Source organism: Carcharhinus amblyrhynchos, chromosome 6, assembly GCF_965287045.1.
Source record: "Carcharhinus amblyrhynchos chromosome 6, sCarAmb.v2.hapA, whole genome shotgun sequence".
In the NCBI taxonomy this organism is placed as follows: Eukaryota; Metazoa; Chordata; class Chondrichthyes; order Carcharhiniformes; family Carcharhinidae; genus Carcharhinus; species Carcharhinus amblyrhynchos.
Window position 1 is genome coordinate 52,113,502 of NC_137329.1, and position 26,317 is coordinate 52,139,818.

At 43.3% G+C, this 26,317-nt stretch overlaps 1 protein-coding gene across 2 annotated transcripts in view; it reads left to right on the plus strand.

The window, feature by feature from the left end:
- Positions 1-26,317, plus strand: part of LOC145343922 (EF-hand calcium-binding domain-containing protein 4B-like) — a 163,623-nt gene that overhangs the window by 48,899 nt on the left and 88,407 nt on the right. The window contains exon 2 of one of the 2 annotated variants that reach the window (XM_080190455.1): positions 15,459-15,711. The exons of the other annotated variant lie outside the window; for it this stretch is intronic. Within the exon in view, the coding sequence (XP_080046581.1) occupies positions 15,514-15,711 (198 nt within the window). The 5' untranslated portion in view covers positions 15,459-15,513. The remainder of the gene's footprint in view (positions 1-15,458; positions 15,712-26,317) is intronic. 2 annotated transcript variants of the gene reach the window in all.

Below are 26,317 nucleotides of genomic sequence, written 5' to 3' on the forward strand. Positions count from 1 at the left end.
TGCATTTTCCTGTTTCAATGGACTTGAATTAGGGGCTTGTCATTTTTTTACTATAATTCAACCAGAATTGTGTGCATTTGGGGAAGTTTGCAATGTCTGTGGAGAGACGTGGCTTTTAGTTTGATTGAAGTAAACCCTGAAAAGCTGGACCCCACCAGAAGGGGTCTTCAATATAAGCAGAAAGTATTCAGCTGCTTGTGGACTCTCAATGTCTCCCCCTCCCCTTCCTCTCTGTATTTGTGTGCCTCACCACTACTTCTGGTTGGTGGTACAGGATTTACCTGGAATGGTAATGGTGGAACCTGGAATGATGGCATTAAGTATCATTTGGTGATTTTTGGTCATTCTTGACTGTCAGTGAATCAGTTCTACCAACTTTGGTGCGGGTTCATAGATGTTAGCAATGAGGATGTTTTGCAGAGCTAATTGAACGAATCTTTGTCATTTCCAGTGCTCAGATCACTGCTGCAAGTGTTCTGAATTGACTTTTCTGTCACCATTCAGTACAATTGAGTGGCATTTCAGAGGTTAGTGAAGAGTCAGCTATACTGCTGGGAGTCCAGAGTTACATATAGGCCAGACCATGGACAACACATGCCCTTCCCTGAAGGACATTGGCGAACATAATGATTATCAATACCGAGATTAGCTTTTTGATTCCAGAATTATTAAATTAATTTTTTAACCCCCCCCCCGCCCCATTCCTTGGTGGGATTTTGTCTTTGGAGCACTCGTCTGGGCCTCTTCATTGCTAGACCAGTGACATTATGTTACCATTCTCACCTTGTGCTTGGGTTATGTAGTAACTTTCAACATTTCACCTTTGGGGTAAATGGATTTGTTTGATGAGGACAGAGCCCATAGGACAGCTTGCTGATCCATTGATTATAGACAAGCAGCCCAGTGTTCAAATCTCACCGTGACCAGTTTCTGAAAATGAAATCAATAAATCATAATGCAGAAGGAGGCCATTTGGCCCCTTGAGTCTGCATTGGCTCTGACAGAGCATCTTACTCAGGCCCATCCCTGCCCTCTCCCTGTAACGTCATGTGTTTATCCTGCTAATCCCCCTAACCTACAATCTTGAAACACTTAGGGACAATTTAATGTGGCCAGTCCAGCTACCCTGCACACCTTTAGATTTTAGGAGGAAACCAGAGCACCCAGAGGAAACCCATGCAGTCACAGGGAGAATGTGCAAACTCTGTACAGGTAGTCACTAAAGACTGAAATTGAACCTGAATCCCTGGTGCTGTGAGCAGCGGTGCTAACCACTGCACCACCATGCCTCCCTCAGATATGACGCATATTTTGAATTGAGTTCTTGTGAAAACCCAACGGATTGAATAAGGTCATTCAGGGAAGGGAGCTGCAACTGCAGCCCAGTTCTACATCACGTGGTTGATGCTGAGGGCTGCTGTACTGTATTGTCTGTCTGTGTTGCAAGTACAAAGAGCATTTGTTTGAAAAAAAGATGTGCTGTATCACCTGCAGCTACATTGCCAAGAAATCAGTTGTTCCTCTCACACTTCTATAGGACGTTTGCAATATTAAAATGACTGCATCTGTCTGAGATTTTAAAGTATCTCCACAATAATCACCGTTAACCAGCTTTAATATTTGTAACTAGCTTTAATATTTGTGTAGTAGTGCCATGAAAGAAACCGTTGGTCTATTCATTTCATTTATGCCTTGAATGGGCTATGTAGCTCACAAGTGAAAGATTGAGGTTATTTATAATCAGTGTCGTAAAAATCTCACCCTCACCCCCACACCCACCCCAACTGTCTCCCCCAGTATGTATTTGGTTTAGGAATTGAAATAATGTGGAGGTGAGCCAAGAGGAAGGTGCTTGTGAATTAGCTATCATCACACTATCATTTTGGGTGCACCATTGCCACAAGGGCAGCAGTGATTCAAGGAGAGAGCTCACCACCACCACTAACGAATGGGCAATAATTGTGGTGTTGGCATCCAGCTCCTGAGAACAAATAATGAAAATAAATTACCTGACGAATCACAGACTGATTTTGCTGATGAAAATATTCTGACCTGGATTTCCTCACAAGTTAGTTTTGTTCTCTTCTCTGGAGGGGGAAAAAAAAACTTGTGTTACAAAGGTGGAGCACAGCTGCAGATTTCCTGAGTGAAGGGGAATTAAAATAACCATTATGAATCTTAGTTAATGTGTAGCATGCACAATATGTGGGCACAGTGCTGATAAGCATTTGAGTTTGTGAAGTTTGTGTCCAAGCATGACTTTGTTTAATGGTTTTGTTTCAGATTTTTGAGCTACTGAATGATTTTAATGGCCTCTGCCAACTGGGAGATTTTTATCAGTTGTTTGATATATTTAACACAAGTACCACATTTGTTTTCCTAAATGTATTCCAGGGTTGATTTCTGTGGTAGTTATAAAAGAATGCCTCTAGAGAGGGTGAAGTATGGGTTACTTTTATTTCTATTAATAACATCAGGAAATATTTCATGATGTTGTGTTTTACCATTATTTTGAAACGACTTTTTCCCTATGTCGCTGTGCTGACTGCTATCGTTCTTTCATTCACTTTTGCTTCATTTGAATCTTTTTTTTGGGAGCACTTGACACTTCTTTCTCAAAGGTAGTCAAAACTAGACTATTACCTTTATAAGGGAAGGGCAAAATAAAATATTTAAGGTACAGAAATGAAATTTCATAAGAACATAAGAAATAGGAGCAGTAGGCCATCTAGCCCTTCGAGCCTGCCCCGCCATTCAATAAGATCATGGCTGATCTGTCATGGTTCAGTTCCACATTCCCACCCTCTCCCCATAACCCTTAATCCCCTCGCTTATCAAAAACCCATCAACCCGTGTCTTAAAAATATTTAGCGAGGCAGCCTCCACCACTTCAACGGGCAGAGAATTCCAGAGATTCACCTTTGAGTGAAGAAGTTCCTCCTCAACTCCGTTCTAAACCGCCCCCCCTTTATCTTGAGGCTGTGCCCCCTAATCCTACTGTCAGTGCTTGTGCATTGATATGTGACACCCACCATAAGATAGGAAGTGCAGGGTGGCAGTATGAATCAGGATACAGCTTAAGGTTGTGGTTGAGTTACTAAATATCACAACTTTAAGTGAAGCAACTTTATGTGAAACATAGTTTCCTAAATTAATCAATGTTAAAGCAAGAATATGGTCCCTTTGGATGTTTTTCAGCACAAATTAAGACACAGTAAGTCCTTGCTTTGTTTTGGTTCAGGTTAGAAACTCCAAAGTATTGTATGGAGCTTGCCTGAATCACAAGTTTTGCATCTTTAATTTGGCTAGGATGAGCGTGAGATGTTTAACTTCAGGTATGATTTAAGTGACCCACTAGGGAGCTTTTATCAAACAAAGTTTATTTAAGATTATACTCAACATGTATAGTAAGAAAATTAGCGAGAACCTTTATCAATTAAAAAATAAGTAACAACCACTCAATATATAACCCTTAACAAAGATATCTGATGTGTTCTAAACAAACCAAAATCCTTGCCATAGACAAGATCCTTTAAACAGGTTCAATACTGTAAAACCTACTGCTCACGTGATAAGGAAATTTGAGTCCTTTGGGATTGATGTCTGCATTTTTCTGGATTCATTCCAAACAGTTTGAAGATAGCACAGCTTCCCAAAACACCAGAGACAGTCAGGTCTAGCCCCAACAACAGCAGATTTTCACCCTTCGGGAAAACAAAATCTTGTGACTCATTGATTCCTATGGGAGACTATGTTAACGCCAGAAGTTGGTTCCTTTGGGCATTTCTCATCCAGAAAAAAAATCGATGTACAAATTGAAATGTGCAACAGTGATAACTCAAATAGCTGAAATAACTTGAAAAATAAACCATAGTATTTAAAAGAAATACAACAGAATTAATTGTTTTTAAAAATTACAATGTGCACCTTAGTGCACTGCTTTTTGGATTCACCAGGTTCCACCCGGTGGCAGAAGTTGGTCGGTGCAAGTAGTAGCTGGAGTTCTTGGACTACCTGCACTGACCAGCCTCTGCCACTAGATGGAAACCAGGACTTCAGTGCGAGTTCTGGAGAGGCGGCAGAAACTGGGAGTTGACCAGACCCCGAGGGCCAGGAGTTGGAAAGGTCGGGAGGGGCAAGGGCAGGAGCTGGAGGAAGAGAGACTGCGGGTGAAGGCAGAAGCCGTACGGGAAAAATCACGTGAGCAGATAGACCACATAACAGCAAATGATGTTAAAGTGAAACTGGCAACATTAAATGGATCCACTGACATTATTAGGGACATTAAAATACAATTGCGTTAAATGAGGAGTTACCGTACAGGGAGACTTAAAAAGGCAGAACAGCCCAGGATTTGCATTCAGTGCCGAAGCATAGCATCCTGCAAAGATGGGCAACCACCAAGTAGATTAACAAATGAACGGTCTATTAAGTTAAATAACTATGTACAGAGCGATATAAAGGCTATAGTACTCTCCAGACTCCTGACTGGCAGGGACAACCCACACTCAGCTCCAGGATTACATAAGAACATAAGAAATAGGAGCAGGAGTAGGCCATCCAGCCCTTCGAGCCTGCCCCGCCATTCAATAAGATCATGGCTGATCTGTCGCTGCTCAGTTCCACTTTCCCGCTTTCTCCCCAAAACCCTTAATCCCCTCTCTTATCAAGAACCCATCAACCCGCGTCTTAAAAATATTTAGCGAGGCAGCCTCCACCACTTCAACGGGCAGAGAATTCCAGAGATTCACCACCCTTTGAGTGAAGAAGTTCCTCCTCAACTCTGTTCTAAACCGCCTCCCCTTTATCTTGAGGCTGTGCCCCCTAGTCCTACTGTCTTTTTTGAGCGGGAAGAGTCTCTCCACCTCTATCCTATCCATCCCATTCATCATCTTATACGTCTCAATGAGATCTCCCCTCATTCTTCTAAACTCTAACGAGTACAAGCCTAGTTTATTCAGCCTCTCCTCATAGCTCAATCCCCTCAACTCCGGTATCAGCCTAGTAAACCTCCTCTGCACTCCCTCCAGGGCCAAAATATCCTTGCGCAGGTGCGGCGCCCAAAACTGCACACAGTACTCCAGCTGCGGCCTCACCAATGCCCTATACAGCTGCAGCAAGACCTCCCTACTTTTATATTCAATCCCCCTCGCTATGAAGGCCAGCATCCCATTCGCCTTCCTGACCACCTGCTGCACCTGCAAGCTGGGTTTTTGCGACTCATGCACAAGGACCCCGAGGTCCCTCTGCACCGTCGCCTGCTGCAGTTTTTCGCCACGTAAGTAATAGTCCTTCCTACCATTCTTCCTACCAAAGTGGACCACCTCACACTTGCCAACATTAAATTCCATTTGCCATTTCCTGGCCCATTCGCCCAGCCTATCTAGATCCTTCTGCAGATTCTCCACACCCTCCGCACAATTTGCCTTTCCCCCACACGCTCTATCTCGATTAGCTGAATGGGTCACGTGACTCTGAGCACCTGCCCCGCCACCTGTCCCTCCCTTTAAATTCCTGATTAACCCATCCCCGTAACAATTAAGCTATTTACAATATTATGCACAAATCGATCTCAAACGCAGTCCTTTATAAGGTAAGTCAGTTCAGGGATTGGCTAAACTTTTGGTGTTGTTGTAATTCATTAGCAGGTTCTCCAGCAGTAGAGGTAACTTTGGTTTGAACCTCAATGGGTTGTCTCTGGAGTTGCGAAGATGCTTCAGTGCAGATAACTTCTCCTGTTCCCACTGGAACAATACTTAGCTCTTCCTAATAGCAGCTCGCTGCTGTATTATTTTCATCTGTAGCAGTGTCACTGACAGGAATACTAGGGGAGGACTGCCCTACTGGTTCTGTGTGCAATTCTCTCCTCAAATGATCCAGGTGCTTCTTCACCCTTTTTCCTTGGATATCTATTTTACATGACACTGGGTCTGTTTTGGCCATGACTGTTATAATGATCCAATTTGGACCAGTAAGATAATCCTTTACATATATCAAGTTGTCCATCTGAAATATCCTCTCTGTGCTTGTCCAGTTGTCATGCTTCTTCTTTGCATTCTGTTTTGCCTCCACCCTCCCTGCCAAATTTGGAAATTCCAGATCCAACCTTGTTCTAATATGTCTGCCCATTAGTAACTCAGCAGGTGTAACACCAGTGGCAACGTGCAGTGTTGTTCTAAAGGTGATGAGGAAACTGGCCAGTTTGGTTTGTAGAGAGGTTGATGACTGCTGCTTCTTGGTGCTTTTGATTCTGTGAGTCTGTCACAATTTTTTGCCTGTTGCCTATGAAGTCATGGACTTTATTTCATGTATGTCTAACCACTTGGAGATCACATCCATAATTGGAGCCCATGAATGGGCCCGCAAAATCAATGTGTCGTCACACCTGTGATTCACCTGACCATTTGCAAGGGTGCATTAGGGTCCCAGATGACAATTTTTGCTGCATTTGACATTGGTTACATTGTTTGACCAGACTCTTGATGTCATTATCTTCCCTGGGCCCAACTGTGTATGAACATCTTTATCTTTGTCATCCCAAGATGGGAACAGTGTAACTCTTGTAACAATAACTTGCTAGCAGGAGTGGGAAGGACCATCCTTTCTCCCCATAATAATATACCACCCTCACAGCTTAACTCATCTTATCTGGATGGGCTTGAATTGCTCAGATTTGTCATTATGATGCCAGTTCTGGAGGACTAGGTGCTTAACTTTAGATAATATGTGGTCTTTGAGTTCAAAACCTGACCTGTTGTGTTGAGAGTTCAGGGCAAGAACAATTTCCTGTAGTACGAGTGGAGGCGATTTACTTTTTGGTAAAGTGGCCTAAAGCGTCCGCATTTGACCTGTGTGTGCCTGGCCTAGCCCATGTTGAAAAGTATACTCACAGGCTGCTGGCAAGAGAGCCCAGTGTTGAACTCACGCTGAAGCTGTGGGAGGAATGGCCTTTTCTCCTTAAATAGGCCCCAATAGCAGTTTGTGATGTGTAACTGTTATGAGATGCCATCCATAAACATACTGATGGAACTCCTTCATTCCAAAGATGATGGCTAGTCCCTCTTTGTCAATTTGCAAGTAACCTTTTCAGCATCTGTCAGAGTCCTCGAGGCAGAGATGATGGACTTTCGTGTACCATCTTCCACCTTGTGTGATAAAACTGCTCCGATTCTGTACAGGGATGTGTCACAGATAAAAATGATCTCTTTTGTGGGGTCAAAATGAACGAAGAGAGTGGATGATTGTAATGCCAATTTAACCCGTTCAAAGACTTCTTTCTGACTCTCTTTCCAATACCATCTCTGGTGCTTTCTGAGCAGTGTGAGTAGTGGTGTCAACACTAGAAAAAGGAGGAATAAATCTCCCATAATAATTCACCATGCTTAAAAAAAGATTATGGGTAGAATTTTACAGCCTTGTTTGTCCTGAAACCATAAAATCTCACCCGATGTCAACGGAGCTTTCCACAGCCCCTCTCCCGCTCTGATTTTTGTGGTGGGCGGGACAGTAAAATTCTGAGGCCTGGTACTTCTTTAATTGCTTTCATCTCCTTCTCCGTAGGGTACAGTCCGTTTGCATCCACTTTGAATCCTGAATACGTTGCTTCTTGATCCTGGAATGTACATTCCTAATTTTTTAGTCTTATTCTGGCCTTCTTAAATCTCTTTAAAACTTCTTCGAAATTTGCCAGATTCTTTTCTTCAGATACTCCTATAATCAGTACATCATGTAGATAGACAGCAACCTTTGGTAGGTTCTGTAATAAGCTTGCCATCATGAGCTGGAAAATTGCACATGGTGTGAGGCAACTGAGTTTGTTGGCCTAAGACTTTGTGGGTATTTGGAGTCATAGAGGTTTGCAGCATGGCCCTTTGACCCAACTTGTCCATGCCACCCCTTTTTTAACCACTAAGCTAGTCCCAATTGCCCACACTTGGCCCATATCCCTCTATAACCATCGTATCCATGTAACTGATTTATTGTGACAAATTCTCTAGATGCTGCATCTAATTCCTAATTGTTGATATGCGTGGCTCATGTCAAGTTTAGTATAAACCTCCTGCTAATTTGGCATACAAATCTTCATGGTATTGGGTATTGATCCAATTTTCCTGCTTGATTGATGGTTATTTTGTAGTTCCCACATAACCTAATGGCCCTATCTGGCTTAATTACAGGCACGATGTGAGCTGCCCACTCTGAAAACTGTCCAGTCTTGACGATGCCTAATTCTTCCAGCCACTTGAATTCAGACTAAACTTTCTTACGTGAGGCATAGGTCAGGCTCTGTAAAACTATGGCATGGCCTCACGATCCACATAAATAATTAAATGCTCTGAATCTTACCTAACTAATCTTCGAGCACCGCCTAGTTTTTTTTAAGACATCTTGGAAGTTCTATCCTTAGTTTTGAAGATTTTTAGCCAATTAAATCTAAATCTAATTTGGCAAAGCCAATCTCAGCCCATCAAATTTGACCCTTTGTCCTCTATTACTATCAGAGGTAATTGAGCTGACTAACGCTGGTAGCTTATGGGCGTTGTTGTTGTTCCTCGGATCCTTAAAGCTTCCACGGTATTCGTGGCTACCCTGGCCATTGCCCCCTTTAGTTTTAGGGGCTGAGCACCCCCCCCCCTTGTAAATAATGATACGTTTGTTCTCCAACAACTGTAATGGGGGCACCCATGTCCACCTCCATTCTGAGTGCCAGATAGTTTACAATTAACACAATTGTAATCGGGACCGACTTGTCCACCTTAAAAGCAAAATACTGCAGATGCTGGAATCTGAAACACAAGCAGAAAATGCTGGAAAATCTCAGCAGGTCTGACAGCATCTGTGGAGAGAGAATAGAGCCAATGTTTCGAGTCTGGATGACCCTTCATCACAGCCTCTCACAGCTCTGCCTCTGCAGTACAATGCTGCACTCTTTAGATTTGTGCCCTCTGTTTCTGCGCCTCTGCAGGACCTTGGCACCAGTGTCACCCAGGGGAAAGAACTGAACTCTGAGCTAACTGGCATTTTTAACCAAGCAACATCACTCATCCTCTGCTCTTGCTGGATAAAGTAGAAATGAACTTTGTCAGTCTATCAAGTGGAACCTCCTCCCCGTTGCTTTTTCCATTTTCCTGCTCCACCTTTTTTAAAATAAATTCTCAGATCTCCATTCCAAAGGCAGCTGCTGTTCGACATGGAGCTTGGGCAGGGCAGGGGAGGTCCTCGTGAGGCACATCACTAAGCGAAGATGGCTGAAGGGCGCCAGTGAGCCACAAGACTAACCAGCTCCATGAGATAATTGGGGAAACATTTTTTTTCACCAAACAACTTGAAGGTGGGACGTACACATGGGAAACATAGGAGCTAGATTACTCAGGAAAAATGTAAAAGATTATTTAAAATAAATTGTTTTAAAGTATCAAACTAATTAATCACTAACCGCAGTCCACCAGGGCTAGTTCAACCAATGTTATTGATCACATTGTTGTTTGAAAACCCAGTTCAACCTGTTCTGAGCAAGGTGGAAAGGGATTATAAATGGCAGCAGGAAAGTTAGAACTCTCATTGATTTTCCACGATTGCCAGAAAGGGTGGGGGTCCACGGTGCAGTCTGACAGAGCCCTGTGTGACTGATTGCAAAGTCAGGATTTCCCTGCTAATCTGCACATGCCGGGTTACCCTGGAAACAATGGCAGCATGGTGGCACAGTGGTTAGCACTGCTGCTTCACAGTGTCAGAGACTTGGGTTCGATTCCCAGCTTGGGTCACTTTCAGTGCAGGGTCTGCACAATTCCCCGTGTCTGCATGGATTTCCTTCAGGTGCTCCGGTTTCATCCCACAGTCTGAAATATATGCTGGTTAAGTGCATTGGCCACGCAAAATTCTCCCTCAGTGTACCTGAACAGGCATGGAGTGTGGTGATTTAAGGAATTTTCACAGCAACTTCATTGCAGTGTTGAGCCGACTTATGACACAAACTTAAAACTAAAAAAAGATGGTAAACGCTGGCAGTCTACCATCACTAGGCCTTGTAAAATACCATCTGATATTGTTCATCGCTCTTAAGTGGAAATTGAATTTTCTAAAATGTTAAAATTCACTGCTATTTATTCAGTTTCCTAGGTTACCATTCACTTTACATTTAAATGACACACACAGTTGGATGAGGCTAAATTGGAATAGTAATGGAGGTGGTGTTCAAGGAAATATCCCGAACTTCCTCAGATGAAAAACCTCACGTCATTTCTCTGAAGAAGAATAGGAGAGTTTCTCCTTGGTGTTTTGATTTTTATTTAACACTCAACTGATGCATAAGAACATAAGAACATAAGAAATAGGAGCAGGAGTAGGCCATCTAGCCCTTCGAGCCTGCCCTGCCATTCAATAAGATCATGGCTGATCTGTCGTGGCTCAGTTCCACATTCCCGCCCTCTCCCCATAACCCTTAACCCCCTTGCTTATCAAAAACCCATCAACCCGCGTCTTAAAAATATTTAGCGAGGTAGCCTCCACCACTTCAACGGGCAGAGAATTCCAGAGATTCACCACCCTTTGAGTGAAGAAGTTCCTCCTCAACTCCGTTCTAACCCGCCCCCCCCTTTATCTTGAGGCTGTGCCCCCTAGTCCTACTATCCTTTCTGAGCGGGAAGAGTCTCTCCACCTCTATCCTATCCATCCCATTCATCATCTTATACGTCTCAATGAGATCTCCCCTCATTCTTCTAAACTCTAACGAGTACAAGCCTAGTTTATTCAGCCTCTCCTCGTAGTTCAACCTCCTCAACTCCAGTGTCAGCCTAGTAAACCTCCTCTGCACTCCCTCCAAGGCCAAAATATCCTTGCGTAAGTACGGCGCCCAAAACCGCACACAGTACTCCAGCTGCGGCCTCACTAATGCCCTATACAGCCGCAGCAAGACCTCCCTACTTTTATATTCAATCCCCCTGGCTTTGAAGGCCAGCATCCCATTCGCCTTCCTGACCACCTGCTGCACCTGCAAGCTGGGTTTTTGCGACTCATGCACAAGGACCCCAAGGCCCCTCTGCACCGTTGCCTGCTGCAGTTTTTCGCCACGTAAGTAATAATCCTTCCTACCATTATTCCTACCAAAGTGGACCACCTTGCACTTGCCAACATTAAATTCCATTCACCATTTCCTGGCCCATTCGCCCAGCCTATCTAGATCCTTCTGTAATCCAAACCAGATAATTAAATCTGGTCATTATCCTATTGCTGATTCTGCCAATTTGCTATAGGCAAATTTGTTACATTGCATACACCAAAACAGTGGTGAGATTTCAGAAAATGCTTCACTGGTTGGAAAACACTTTGGTATTTTCCGAGATCATGAATTGTGCAATTCTCCATCCCTTTTTTTTTCTCTCTCTTCTTTTCTCTCTCCTTTTCTTGTCTGGCTCCGTTCTGCTCCCCCCTCAGATACTTCCCTCAAATCTTACTCGGTGATTCACTTCTCTGTATCCATTACTGTAGAAGCGAGGGTATCATCTGTCTCTTTCCTTTATTTCTCTTACATTCGTAACTTAAGGATACTCCACTCCGCAGGCGGAGTTTATTATGTATGCTGGGGCATGCCCCTTTTTAAAAAAAAAGGGTGACCCATGGGACTTGAACTGCATCCTGGGTGGATCCTGGTTAATCAGTCTTGAGCTGACTGTGCTGGGATTGAGACATGTTAATAAACCGTTCCAGTTAGTTTGCTGCTACTGACCTTGTGGTTTATTATTAGTCTCAATAGCAGGCCACTTACATAAGAGATTCCCCCCCATCCTTTCCCTGCATTCTCACCTGCTTTTCCTCTGAAGCTGCTGACTCTTAATTGGACTAACATATCCAGAGATGCTTACAAACTTTGTGTTGCCTCTTTCAAATGGAACAGCCAAGATAGTGAGTATGGATAGGCTGTTAAAGTGGAGCTCGCATGCACAATTTTAGGAGGAGTATCTGGATAAACATAGAAGCAGGAGGAGGCCATCTGGCCCTTCGAGTCTCCTCTGCCATTCACCACAGTCTTGGCTGTTCATGCAATAGCCTAATCCTGCTTTCTCCTTATAACCTTTGATCCCATTCGTGCCAAGTTTACATCTGGCCACCTTGTTTTAGCATCAACTATTTCCTGTGGTAATGAATTCCACCGGCTCACCACTCTCTTTGGGTGAAGAAATGTCTCCTCATATCCATCCTAAATGATCTATCTCGGACTGTGACCCCTGTTTCTGGACTCCCATCGTTCTGCTTGCATCTACTCTGCCTAGTCCTGTTAGAAATTTATAAAATTCTGAGATCTCCACCCTTGCCCTCTGCCCCCCCACCCCCCATTCGTCTGAACTCCAGTGAAAATAATCCTAACCTAGTCAATCTCCCCTCATATCAGTTCCGACATCCCTGGAATCAGCCTGGTAAACCTTTGTTTTGCTCCCTCGAGGGCAAGAACATCCTTCCTGAGAAAAAGAGACCAAAACTGCACACAGTATTCTAGGTGTAGCCTCACCAGGGTCCTGTATAATTGTAACAACACATCCCTGCTCCTGTACTCCAAACCTTTCACAATGAAGGCCAACATGCCACTTGCCTTCTTTACTGTCTGCTGCACCTGCATGCTTACCTTCAGTGACTAGTGCACAAGGACACTCAGTCCCGCTGCACACTTCCCTCTCCCAATTTACATCCATTCAGGTAGTAATCTGCCGCCTTGTTTTTGCTTCCAAAGTGAATAACCTCACATTTATCCAAATTATAACTGTATCTGCCATTGATTAGCCCACTCACCCAACCTGTCCAGATCATTCTGAAGGATCTCTGCATCCTCTTCACAGTTTACCCTCCCATCCAACTTGGTATCATCTGCAAACTTTGAGATGTTACACTTTGTTCCCTCATCCAAATCATTAATATATATTGTGAATAGCTGAGATCCCAGCACCGATCTCTATGTCATCCCACTATTTACTGCCTGCCAATTTGAAAAGGACTCATTGACTCCTACTGTTTTCTCTCTGCCAACCAGTTTTCTATGCATCTCAATGCACATCCCCATTCCCATGTGCTTTAATCTTGCACGATAATCTCTTATGTGGGACTTTATCAAACACTTCCTGATAAGCATCAGGAGCAGGAATCCTGGTTAACTTTTCTAAGCCATCCCTCTTCACTTCCTCTCCAGCATACTGTAATGTCCACACTACATCTTGGTCATGATTAGCATATGCAACATCACAGCCCCAGAGACTGAATCAGGATGTTCCTGGTTGATACACTGACAGAACCACAAGGAGCTCTAGTTGTTGACTGACTGACTGTTTACCAAGCTTGGATTTTAGATCTGATGTGTGGGTCTGACATTGAAAGCCTGTGGCCCACAGCTGGGATTCCATATTGTGACATTGGTAAGGTCACACTTGGATCACTGTGTACCTTTCTGATCACCCTATTATTGAAAGGATATTATTAAACTAGAAAGAGTGCAGAAAAGATTTACTAGGATGCTACTGGGACTTGATTTGAGTTATAAGGAGAGGCTGGATTCTCTGGAGCATAGGAGGCTGAGGGTTGATCTTAGAGGTCTATAAAATAATGAGGGCATAGATCTGCTAGATAGTCAATCTCTTTTCCCAAAGGCAGGGGAATCTAAAACTAGAGGGTATAGGTTTAAGGTGAAAGGGGAGAGAAACAAAAGGGTCCAGAGGGGCAGTGTTTTCACAGAGGGTGGTGAGTGTCTGGAACAAGCTGACAGAGGTAGTAGTAGAGATGGGTACAATTTTGTCTTTTAAAAAGCATTTTGACAGTTATATGGGTAAGATGAGTATAGAGGGATATGGGCCAAATGCGGGCAATTGGGACTAGTTTGGGGCTTTTTTTTAAAAAAAAAGGACAGCATGGACAAGTTGGGCCAAAGGGCCTATTTCCATGCTGGAAACCTCTATCTATGATAACCATTTTGTGTGCAATTCAACTCATTAGAAATTGGCGACTGAATGTACTCGCAGAGCAATATGACAGCACTGCCACCATTCACAGCACCACAAAATGGGTGGCTGCGCCCAGGATTCACCCAGCCCCCAGATATTTTCTATGTTAAAGCCTGTAAAGGAAGTACATGATGAAAGGCCTGACACTAGGAAGTTCCAAAGAACAAAGGGACCTTGGCGATCTCTGAAGGCAGGTTAAGAGGGTGGTGAAAAAGGCGTATGGCACACTCACCTTTATTAATTGGGGTATAGATTACAAAATCAGAGAGATCATGATGGAGTTGTAGAGAACTTGTGAGGCCACAGCTGGAGTATTGTGTGCAGTTCTGTTTGCCACATTACAGGAAGGATGCGATTGCACCAGAAGTGGTGCAGAAGAGATGGAACATTTAAGTTACGGTTGAATAGGCAGTTATGAGTTGATACAAATTAACAGTGAGGAGTGGGAGATTTAGGGGGGATTTGAGGAAAAGCTTTTTTATCCAGAGGGTGGTGACGGTCTGGAATTCATTTCCTGGGGGACTGGTGGAGGTAGGTTGCCTCACATCCTTTAATAAGTACCTGGATGAGTACTTGGCATGCCATAACTTTCAAGGCTATGGGCCAAGTGCTGGCAAGTAGGATTAGATGGGCAGGTCAGGGTCTTTTATGTGTCGTGCAGACTTGAAGGGCTGAAGGGTCTCTTCTGCACTGTGATTCTGATTCTGAAAGTTAGTGGTAATGGATGGAAGTACTTACTGCATGGCACAAGCAGTGAAGCCTTACTCATGTCAATGCCTGGGCATGTGAACATAAGGTTTACATAAATTCTGTCTTGGGCATTCTGTCAGCCCTTTCAGTTTGCACAGTGTGGTTTGCCTTTGGTTGTAGCATATCAGATCGGATTTGGATAGGATCTCTCCCTGTCCCTGAATAACCTGTTTTCACATTTCTTTCCATCCCTTTGCAGCTAAGCTCAAAACACAAAGCTATGCTGTATAGGGGCAATGTCAGCAAACACTTCTTTACATAAGAGTTGCGATAACTTGAATCATTTCTGATAAAAAACCTGTTAAGGCTAGGTCAGTGGTAAATGTCAAATCCAAGCTGTGAGGGAAGGACAGAAACTGAACTGGTGCAGGTGGATGGAGTTTAAGTGTTGAGCTACATGGTGGAAGAAGGGGGCTAAATGTCCAATTTCTATTCCTTGCTTTAGATGTTCCCTAAATGTAGTGCTTGCTTCGAAATAGAACATAGATTACCAGCTCCCTAATTCTGCTCTGTCTGTTCCTGACAAAGCTGTACATCCTGTTTTCCTCTGTGCATTTCCCCTTCCCCTTCTCTGCTGGACAAAAGGAAAAAAGACTAATTTAACAGCAATGCACGGAGTACCTTTAGAACGGCTGTAAGTGGGCTGTTGCTAAGTGATGCTACTTAATATCAGAAAGCCTCAATGAATGATGTAAACACATGCACTTTATCTGTTGTCCCTCACAGTGGCGAGCTCGCAGAGCTCTCGTGCTGTTTGCTGGGCTGGAGAAGCAAGCAGGTGATGTCCAGGAAGAGAGAGACCCGGGCTGATGCTTGGTCCACAGGAGGAGCGGATACCAATTCTGGAGGGACGACCAGGGGCACCAGAGCAAATCCAAATGGACGAGGCATTCGCAATGAGACACTGGAAAAGGCCCATGAGCTCTTCCAGCTGTGTGACAAAGAGGAGAAGGGCTTTATCACCAAGCGGGACATGCAGGTAGTGAGCTTACTCTATATATTCCCATTTTCCTGCCATTGCCAATCTTCAGAAATAATATTTGATATTTTTAATTGTTAAGGTTTTTGTTTGAAGTTAGCCATTCTGCATTCTTCTTCCTGGAATCTTAGACTGGTTAAGAGTGGGAGCGCATGTAAAAAGAACAGTTTTTGTTGAAAGTTCTCCATGCTGTGTGTTCAGATATCAGCTTTGGATCGTAGAATCATAGAATCCCTACAGTGCAGAAGGAGGCCATTCGGCTCCTCAAGTCTGCACTGACCGCAATCCCACCCAGGCCTTATCCCCATAGCGCCATGTATTTACCCTGCTAATCCCCCTGACAGTAGAGTCAGTTTAGCATGGCCAATCAACCTGACCTCAGTTGGTAGCATCTTTCTCTGAGTTGAAGGTTGTGAGTACAAGTCTGACAAGTGGTTTAAGTACAAAATCTATGCTGACACACTCGGTACAGAGGGAATGCTTCACTGCTCAAAGTGCAATCTTTGGGATGAGCTGTGAAATGGAGACCAGTCTGTACCCTTGAATGGACTGAAAAGATTTTATAGTACAATTCAAAGAGAGATCTGTCTGGTATTCTAGGCGATATTCAATCCTCACCAAACACCTTTTAAAAAAAAGCAAATTTTTAATACATTGCTGTTTATGTGAGTTTGTTTGCAGAAATTTTGAACTCATTCAATTATTTTAAAGAGAAAGCATAGTCCAAAGATATGCAGGTTAGGTGCATTGGCCATGCTAAATTGCCCCTTAGTGTCCCAAGATTCGTAGGTTAGAGGGATTAGTGGGGTAAATATATGGGATTACAGGGATAGGGTCTGAATGGAATTGTTGTCAGTGCAGACTCGATGGGCCGAATGGTAGTGTTGGGTTTCTATGATTCTTTGCAGATTTTAATTTTTTTTTAATCAAGGAAGCTGCTTATAATGCAGTTAACAGAGCTTAGATGGGTAATTAAATCTCAAGCATCACTCCATTAGATATATGCTGTCGAAGAGTGGTTGTGACCGACCGAAACTAAAAATGCCTTGTGCTTTGTAATTACCACACTGACTACCAGAAAGACATTTCTCTTTCAGTCTGTACTGCTGTAGTAGGGCTGATCCTATCCAGGAGAAGCTGCTCAGTCTCTTTAACATTCAATCCAGGTGTAGTAACTCCTGAATGCTGCTTTACAGTTGTATTGTTGGAGCTATTGTCTTGAGGACAAGGTGTTAAATCAAGGGTCTGTTTTCCTGATTGGGTGGAGGGGTTTTTTTTTGATGAGGTCTCCTAGTATCCTGGCCAATACTCTTCCCTGACCCACATGACCTAATAGATAGAGAGATGTCATTCATTTCATTTATTATTTATGGGATCTTGCTATTTGCCAACTGAATTCACTGGTGGTTTGGATATGCTGAGGCGTTAAAAGAGCAAGCTCATTTTTCAATGTTGTTATATCATGGTAGGGCAAAAACACTAGTGTATTCATGTGATATTATAGTACCCAACTGAACTAATTTATTCCAGTTTTGGTTCACCTACGTACATATACTCAAGAGCCGCAGTTACAATAGTGTTCATGCATCTTCAAGCCTTGATTCTCAACATCTGTTGATCAGAAATCCAAGTCGCTTGTGATCATAATCTTTTTTAGGGAATAAAGCACTTTAGGGGATTAAAATCACAAGTTCTCCCTATAATCTAGGAAAAGCTGCAAATAATATTTAACCATGTTCTTGATCTGAAGTAGCAGCAAGAATAATTTAGCATAAGGATGCTAAAGTGAGCTTTATCCAAGCATATTGCATTATATTCATTATTGAACTATTTGACAAACAGATCTAGGTGTACAAAGATCTTCTGATGAAAGCTGATATTGAAAGAAGCTGAAATCAATGGGGATGTTTCTGTATTAAGTTACTGAACAAATTATAACAAATGGAAATGAACATTGGCCAGTTTATAATGGTCATCGAGCCTTGACTACCCGAGTGCTTGTTTATTCTCTGGGATTTTTACAAATATTTGTGGGTAGCAATGATTAATTTTGTTGTAATCAGAGGAGAAGAAAGGAAGAAGTAAATTTGTCATGTTCCTGCTTCTGGTCAGATGAGGATAGGATCTTGTCCCCATTGTGATCAGATTTACTGATGCATTTTATCAGGTTGCTCAGAGAATGCAGAGGGATGAGTGATAGAGACTTTGAAAGGAGAGATTTGGCAAGATTGAGAGGATAGCTGTGAATATGAGTGGGAGAATTCCTATGGAGCTTTAGGGGAATGGGAAGGGTGGCATAGTGGTTAGTACTGCTGCCTCACTGCCAGGGATCTGGGTTCAATTCTGGCCTTTGGTCACTGTCTGTGTGGAGTTTGCATCTTCTCCCCATGTCTGTGTGGGTTTCCTCCAGGTGCTCCAGTTTCCCCCCTCATACCAAAGATGTGTGGGTTAGGTTGATTGGCCATGCTAAATTGACCCTAGTGTCGGGGGAATTAGCAGAGTAGATATGTGGGATTATGGGAATAGGGCCTGGGTGGGATTGTAGTTGGTGCTGACTAGATGGGCTGAATGGCCTCCTTCTGGACTGTGGAGATTCTATAGATTCTACATGGGAGAAGGAAAGGGAGCTGAGCTGGGTTGTAATCGCTGGTTCAGCAGCTTCTGCACCCAGAGGCTAAGGGGGAAATACTAGAAATTCTGCTAAGGTGTGGGACTGGGTAAAGAGAGAATTGCCAGAGGAATAGATAAAGGCTAAATTGCAACTTGATGATTGGTGGCACGGTGTCACCATGATGGTTTTGATGGAGCAGATGGTGGAAAGTATAGCTGGGTGCAAAGCCTTGGGTAATGGGCCAGGTTTTGCCGCCTGTGAGGAAACTTGCCGTCAAAGCCATGAAATCCACAGTAAGATCCTGGATGGTTAAGGTCTGGTTCAGATGTGAATGGGTGTTAGGCAAATGCAGTATCAAATATCTGGAAGTGCATGGCATTGGGAGCAGGACCGGAAGTTCTAGGAGGTGTACTATGCAGTCTAGTGAAGGGTGATGGAGAAGTCTTGACAGGTTAGTGATACAAATACAGGAAACATGAATCATTCAGTAACATGAGAGCATCCGCCAAGAAGAGATCAGTGATTGTCTTGTGCCCAGAAATGTTGATGCTTGCTGCCAGCTTGCTGGTTTTGCTGTAAAATGCTCCATGCTTGTGATGCTCTGACTAGTTCACCTGAGCTCATGAACCACATCTCCAAGATCTAAACAATCTTTCTGGGCTGAATTCCATTTTGAAATGGATCTTGCCGGAGACGGTTAAGGAGACGAGAAATTGAAAGACAGACTGGCATCTCATACCAGAATGCCAACCTCTCTCCTATCACCTGTTTCATTGTCTTCAGTGTGATGATGATGATTAAGATCACCAATGATTGAGCCATAACTGTCAGCTACAGTTGAAGTAGCCTCTTTATGTTTGTCCAGGCAGAGAACTGAGGCCCATTACTTTGTGAAGCCCTAAACTGCAGCTTAATGAGTTTAAGCCTAAATCCGGCATTGCCAGTTAGTTATCTAATATACAAGTGTAGTGCATCTTTAGTACTGTATTCTTTACTTTGTTTGCTACTTAACATCTCCTTTCTGCTTTGGAGCCTCATCACCTTACAGTTCTGTGCTGGTGGTGCCAACTTTTGCTTCTTTCAGTTGTCATGACCACAAAAGTTCCACATGTCTGGGAATAGTGGCAATAACCACTTTATTGCACAGTAAGAAGTCTCACAACACCAGGTTAAAGCTAAGAGGTTTATTTGGAACGCTGGCCCTTCTTCGCCACTCACCTGATGAAGGAACGGCGCTCCGAAAGCTCATGATTCCAAATAAACTTGTTGGACTTTAACCAGGCGTTGTGAGATTCTTACTGTGCCCAGCCCAGTCCAATGCTGGCATCTTCACTTTATTATAAGCAAATTAAAAGTTAGCTCATCTGTGAAACTGTGGTGTTAACTTGGAATTATGTTGCAGTAAAATGATTTCCCTGCTAAATAAGCTAGTTGTGGGCGGTATGAGTTTTCGTTTTCTGAAGAACACTTTGATCTGAGCCTTACATCCATCTGTTATTTCATTGTGCATCAATCCCAAAATCTCCTCATGCTACCATTATGGTTTTGCTTTGATCCACTCTGGTTATCTATCCTGGTGATTATGGACTCCACTGTATTAATCTGATATTTGTAGACACACTGGAGTTGGGTGGAAATGGTGGAGGATGATCCATTGGATGTAGAGGCTGGTGGGTGGAAGGTGAGGACAATGGGAACTCTATTGTGGAAGCAGCAAGAGCTGAAATGTATGGCGTGGCAGAAAATCCCACCCATCATTCTCCTCCCCTCCTCTTCCAGCATTCCGAAGGAATCATTTCCCCCTGACATCCAGATCAGCTCTTCAGTCCTCCCCAACATTCCCCCTCTTTTCCATGGCACTTTTTCCTTGCAAGTGCAAGGGAAGCAAAAGCTCCTCATTTATGTCCTCCCTTCTTGTTGTCTAAGGCCCCAAACACTCCTTGATTTGCTTGTTCTACTTTCAATTTCATACACTGTCTTTGCTGCTCACAATGTGGAGTCGAGATGGGGTTCGGGTGAGACCAGAAGTAGGACTGCATGATCACTTTGCAGAACACGTACATTCAGTCTGCAAGCATGGCCCTGAGCTTCCAGTCACATTTTTACTTTAATTCTCCGCCTTACCCCCACTCTGACCTTTCTGCCTTTTGAGTTCCTGCAGTGTTCCAATGTGAGCTAGAGTAGCAGCTCCTCAGCTTTTGATCAGACACTGTACAGCTTTACATTGACTTCAATAGTTAGAGGTCATAACCTCCCTCCATTTTGATTTCTTTTTTTCCTTTTTTTTCCAGGTTTTGTTGCTTTCTTTGCTTTTGCTTTTGGAGAGTAGATGTTCATGATTTCATAGATCATAGAATGCCTACAGTGCAGAAGGAGGCCATTCGGCCCTTTGAGTCTGCACCAAGCATAACCCTATCTATTTACCCTTCTAACCCCCGACACTAAGGGGCAATTTAGCATGGCCAATCCACCTAACCTGCACGTCTTTGGACTGTGGGAGGAAACCGGAGCACCCGGAGGAAACCCATGCAGACACATTGAGAATGCACAAAGTCCACGCAGACAGTGTGATCCATTGGATATAGAGGCTGGTGGGTAGAAGGTGAGGATAATGGGAACTCTATTGTGGAAGCATTGAGAGCTGAAATGTATGGTGTGGCAGGTTCCTGGCACTGAGAGGCAGCAGTGCTAACCACTGTGCCACCGTGCTGCCCATTTCTGCCACTAACACCACCTCTAGACACAACTTTTGATTCTTTACTCACCCCTTAACCACTCCCTTTTGTACCTTGCATTATCGATCTTGCCTTCCACCCTATCACAGACTTTTGCCAGAAATTTCTGACCTCATCCATGGCTGGGATTCTCCAGTGCCGCAGCAATGAATGGAGGTTAGCTGGGTGGGATTTTCCCTTCTCACTGGCAGCGGGGTGGGAACGAAATAAGATTGGAGAATCCTGCCTGCTATCTTTTCTTCTTCCCCCAGCCCCTTCTCTTGCTGAAGGCATCTCTGCTTTCCTATTGACTTGAAATGTTAGATCTGTTTTTGTCTCCACAGATACTGCTTGACCTCCTTGAATAGGCTGGTTTGCTCATGAGATGAGGTAACTTGCTTGTGTTAAATTCTTGGGTATTAGGGAGGTGATTACATTTTAGTGACTTTGTGGTGTCAGTTTATTTGTTGTAACCTATTTCAACATATGCTTAAATTCCCCCAGCTGCTGGCACGTTTGAGATGTCTGACCAGGAAGTGAAACTTTCTCAAATTCCCTTGAAAGGACTTTCCAATAAATGGGTTGATCAGATCAGAGAGTGGTTATTTTCTTCTTTCTGTGCTTCTGACTACAGGATGTTGCTGTGACAGGAGTACAGTATCTCACCTGGGGTAGCCATTCTCCATGTGTGAGCCTGGCCTGGTGAATGTTGACAGGCTATTTGACATTGGAGGGCATCATAGAATCTATCTCATCTTCTCATAACGTCCAATTTCACAGCAGGCTCTTTTTTAACCTCACTTTGCCTCATCCAAGGTCTCTGGAACTATCATAATGCTCAAATTGATGCTCTGGTTAAGACAAGTCCGTATAGACTAGAAGTCTGGGGGAGAGATGTGAAACTAAAGGTGAGACTTTAAAACATCTGTTAGGCTTTATATCATACCCAGTGGCCTATTTGTCCATTGTAGGTCAATGTGTCCTGACTTGCAAGTGAGCAAATATTGGTGACTGCTCAACTGTAAAACGTTGTCCCTTCACCATTGTAGCCGTGTGTGTGTGTGTGTGTGTGTGTGTGTGTGGTGGGGGGAGGTAATCTTGTCCTCCATGTCTTGCCACGTTTTACTGAGCTTATGTGGTGTTTTGTGCCATTGGCAATGCATTTAGACTGTACCGCAGACTTTGACCATGAAATAATTTGTTCTTTGTACTTCTGCAGTCATGAAAGACCAGAAGAAAACCCATTTATTTAATGTGATCTAACTCCATCTGCCTATAATTTATCCATTTGGAAGACCTTTATTAGACTAATTTGGAAAGAATGTGTTATGCATTCAAAAAGGTTAGCTGTTCTGTGTAGTACACTCCATCATTTATCTGCATGGGAAGCGATTGTCTTGTTCTGAATTTATTAAGCAGAGGTCATTGAATAGAGAGTACAGCTTTGATGAGGCTCATGTATTTTGCGTTGGCTTAGTATTTGCATGTAAATTATTTCACCCAGTGCCTCTTCAAATGCTATTTCGCAATGCTTTCATCTCCAATATTTTCCATTTATTTTTCTATCCATCTTTGCTTATATTTTCAATTGAAAGTCGCTTGGAAATTATATGATAGCTGTATTTTGTTTAGTCCTAAGTTCACATTTTGTTGTGTATGTTGCTTAGTGTGGAATACAGGATACTTCAAAGTGTTCCTAGTTCATGAAATCACTTTGAATTATCACGTGTAAGGCAGGTGTGACACAAGGAAGTAGCTTAGCTGAGATAATCTAAGTCAACAGCAGTCGACAAGTGGAGCATACTGATTTTTCCAATATTCAAGTGTGGCCTTGTGACCTTTGAAGATGATTTAATGGTGGTGGGTCCTTCTGTACAACTGCAAGTCACGCTGAAGCGGCATTTTCAGAGACATATGTTTAATGCTCCATAATATGGAGTAAAAACTAAAAGTGGTTTGTCATTTTATGGAGGGCAAGGATCAGTTGAAGAGTATGTAGAGTTGACCAGTGTGGGCTGTATGGAGCAGTAGGTGGTGTGAAGCAGCAGGCAATGTGCATAGTGAGTATTGGGCTCACTAAGCTGACAGTGATGTATCACTTTTCTGAAGTTGCTTTCTCAGGATCTGAACTATGACATAAAAAAACTTCTATTTGTTTATTGCCTTCAACTAATAAAACATCCCACTGTACTTCATAGGAGTGCTATAAACTGAAAGGTGATGTTGAGCCATTTAATGTGGTATTAGGTCAAGTATCTAAAAGCTTGGTCAAAGCGATTGCTTTTAAGGACTGCCTTAAAAGGAGGAAAGCCAGGTTGAGAAGTGGAGAGGTGGAGGGGGAGCATTCCAGAGCTTAGGGTCTAGGCAGCTGGAGGGATTAAAATTAGTGATGCGCAAGAGGCCAGAATGAGATAATCACAGATATCTCCTGAAGGATGAGGGGCTGAACGAGACCACTACCTCACAGCGCCAGGCACCCCCGTTCCATTCCAGCCTTGGGTGACTGTGTAAACTCCACACACACACACACACACACACACACACACACACACACACACACACACACACACACACACACACACACACACACACATTCTCCCCATGTCTATGTGGTTTTCCTTCATGTGCTCCAGTTTCCTCCCGTACCTCAAAGTTGTGCAAGTTAGATGGAATTGGCCATGGTAAATTACCCCTTGGTGTCCATAGATTTGTAGGTTAGATGGATTAGCCATGGTAAATGTATGGGGCTACAGGGATAGGGCAGGGTAGATGGCCTGGGTAAGATATTCAGTCAGAGACTTGATGGGTTGAATGGCCTCCCTCTGTAGATATTCTATGATTTTATGATTAGACAGAGGGTGAGGCTGTGAAGGGATTTGAAAATGAGGATGATATATAATTGTTTAACTGTGCCCATGCCACAATGTATACCGTGAGTACTGGGATGATAGGGGAATGGGACCTGGTGCAAAGTAAGACTTGAGGAAGAGATGTTTTGGACCTTGTGGTCCCTCCGATATCTATGGCTCACCCATCCTGCTGCCAAGGAATCTGTCATAGGGGATCACCTTCAGCAGGATCAGAAGATCCCACTGGTGGGAAGGGATGGAAAGTCCTGTGCAATGTCTCTTTTTCTTTTTCTCTCTCTCTTAATCCCATCTGGATGCCCCATTTTTGTGCTTCTTGTGCAATGATTTAAATGTAATGTATATTTCATTCTTTTATTTTGAACTTCCTGGTTTGCAGTCTGCATGTCACAGTGAGGTTTTTTTAAACCAACTGATTAAAGAACCTCATTGCAGCTTTCCCTGGTCAGACACCACAGATCTTTTGTAGAGGGTGCCACAGTGAATCAGATGCCCAACTAGTGGAAATCCCAGCTGTCAAACACACAAAAAGTAATTGGATAACTATACACAGTGTGAAAAGTGAAATCCATTTCTTTGCCACTGTTAGCAGAATCTAGGCCATTAGGGCAGCAGTGGTTAGCACTGCTGCTTCACTGTGCCAGGGACCCAGGTTCAATTCCGGCCTTGGATGACTGTCACTATGGAATTTGTACATCCTCTCCGTGTCTGAGTGGTTTCCTTCCACACTCCAAAGATATGCGGGTTAGGTTGATTGGCCACACTAAATTGCCTCTTAGGGGGACTAGCTAGGGTAAATACGCAGGGTTACTGGGATCAGGCCTAGGTGGGATTGTTATCAGTGCAGGCTCAATATGCCAAATCACCTACTTCACACTGTAAGGATTCTATGATTAATGTCTGGCACATGTGCTGCACCACAATGGCATTTCTATTTTATTTTAATGCATATTAGCAGCTGCAAAACCTTATTTCCTTCCCTGCTATCCCAAGAATTATTTTCATAATGACTCTTTAAGATGAACAATCTCCCTACATAGAGTACACTGTTTAAAAAATCATCTTTCCCAATTGCTGTATTATGTCGTATGCTGCTCCTGGAAGGTCCTGCACCTACTTAAATTATCCCAAAAGGCAATCGTACCATGCGAGATTGGTGAAAGGCCTGCAGGACTTTGCCTTTGTGCCGCTGCAGCTGCCCAATAAAATCTCAAATTGCTGTCATGACTGATAATGAAAAGCTAATGAACTTGGATCACCAATGGGAACAAGCGCACCACTGAGAACTATCCACAAAGCAGCGGTATACCTTAGGTCTGTGAGTTGGGGAAGTCCTATTTACTTGGATCCAATGACATTTAGGTTTTAAGCCAATGGTCAGTGTGGAGCATGGAATGTTCTGATGCAGCCAAGAAGTCTTTTTGTGACAACATGAAAAGTAGCATGCTTCCTTATTTCTTGGAAACTTAATTCAAATGTATTTATGTGGGGCCTTTGTTACTCCCCATTTGGGGGAGGAGATGGCCTAGTGGGATTATTGCTAGGCTATTGTTGTTCTAATCCAGAAGCTCAGCTAATGTTCTGGGGACCTGGGTTTGATCCTGCCATGGCAGATGGTGGAATTTGAATTCAATAAAAAATATCTGGAATTAAGAATCTACTGCTGACCATGAAACCATTGTCGATTTGTTGGAAAAACCCATTTGGTTCACTGATGTCTTTTAGGGGAAAAAATCTTCCATCCTTCCCTGGTCTGGTTGACATGTGACTCCAGATCCACAGCCATGTTGTTGACTCTCAACTGCCCTTGGGCAATGAGGAATGCTGGCCAGCCAGCAACGCTATGTCCCATGAATGAATAAAAAAAGTTCAAGGTGGTGGAAATGGGAAAGTGTTCAAGAGTACATTGCAATGACCACTGGAGTTCTGCAGTTTCAATCTGCTACTACTAATGTGAATAAGTTAGAGGATTGTAATTCTTAGACTTGATTTACTTAATGATGGAACCAAGTTACGTGACTAGGTGTTGATATTTGAAAAGATCCAGGGAGAAAAGATGTGTGGCTAAGGAATGGCAATTGGATTTTCATGTAGGTAAGTGGTAAGGTACGTTGGTGCAGGAGGTGTGATGGTGCAGTTGAGCTTAGCACAATACATCGTGACTCAACATCTCCCTCCCTTTAAAGGGACAGCAACATTACTGTTTAAACAAATTAGACAGATAAAATGTAACTTACTTTTTAACACAGTTCTTATCCGTGTGACTCTTGAACTTAGAGAAGATTTACGAGGATGTTGCTCAGTCTAGAAAATTGCAGCTATGAGGAAAGATTGGATAGGCTGGAATTGTTCTCCTTGCAGCAGAGGAGGCTGAGGGAAGATTTGGTTGAGATGTTTAAAATTGTAGGGAACCT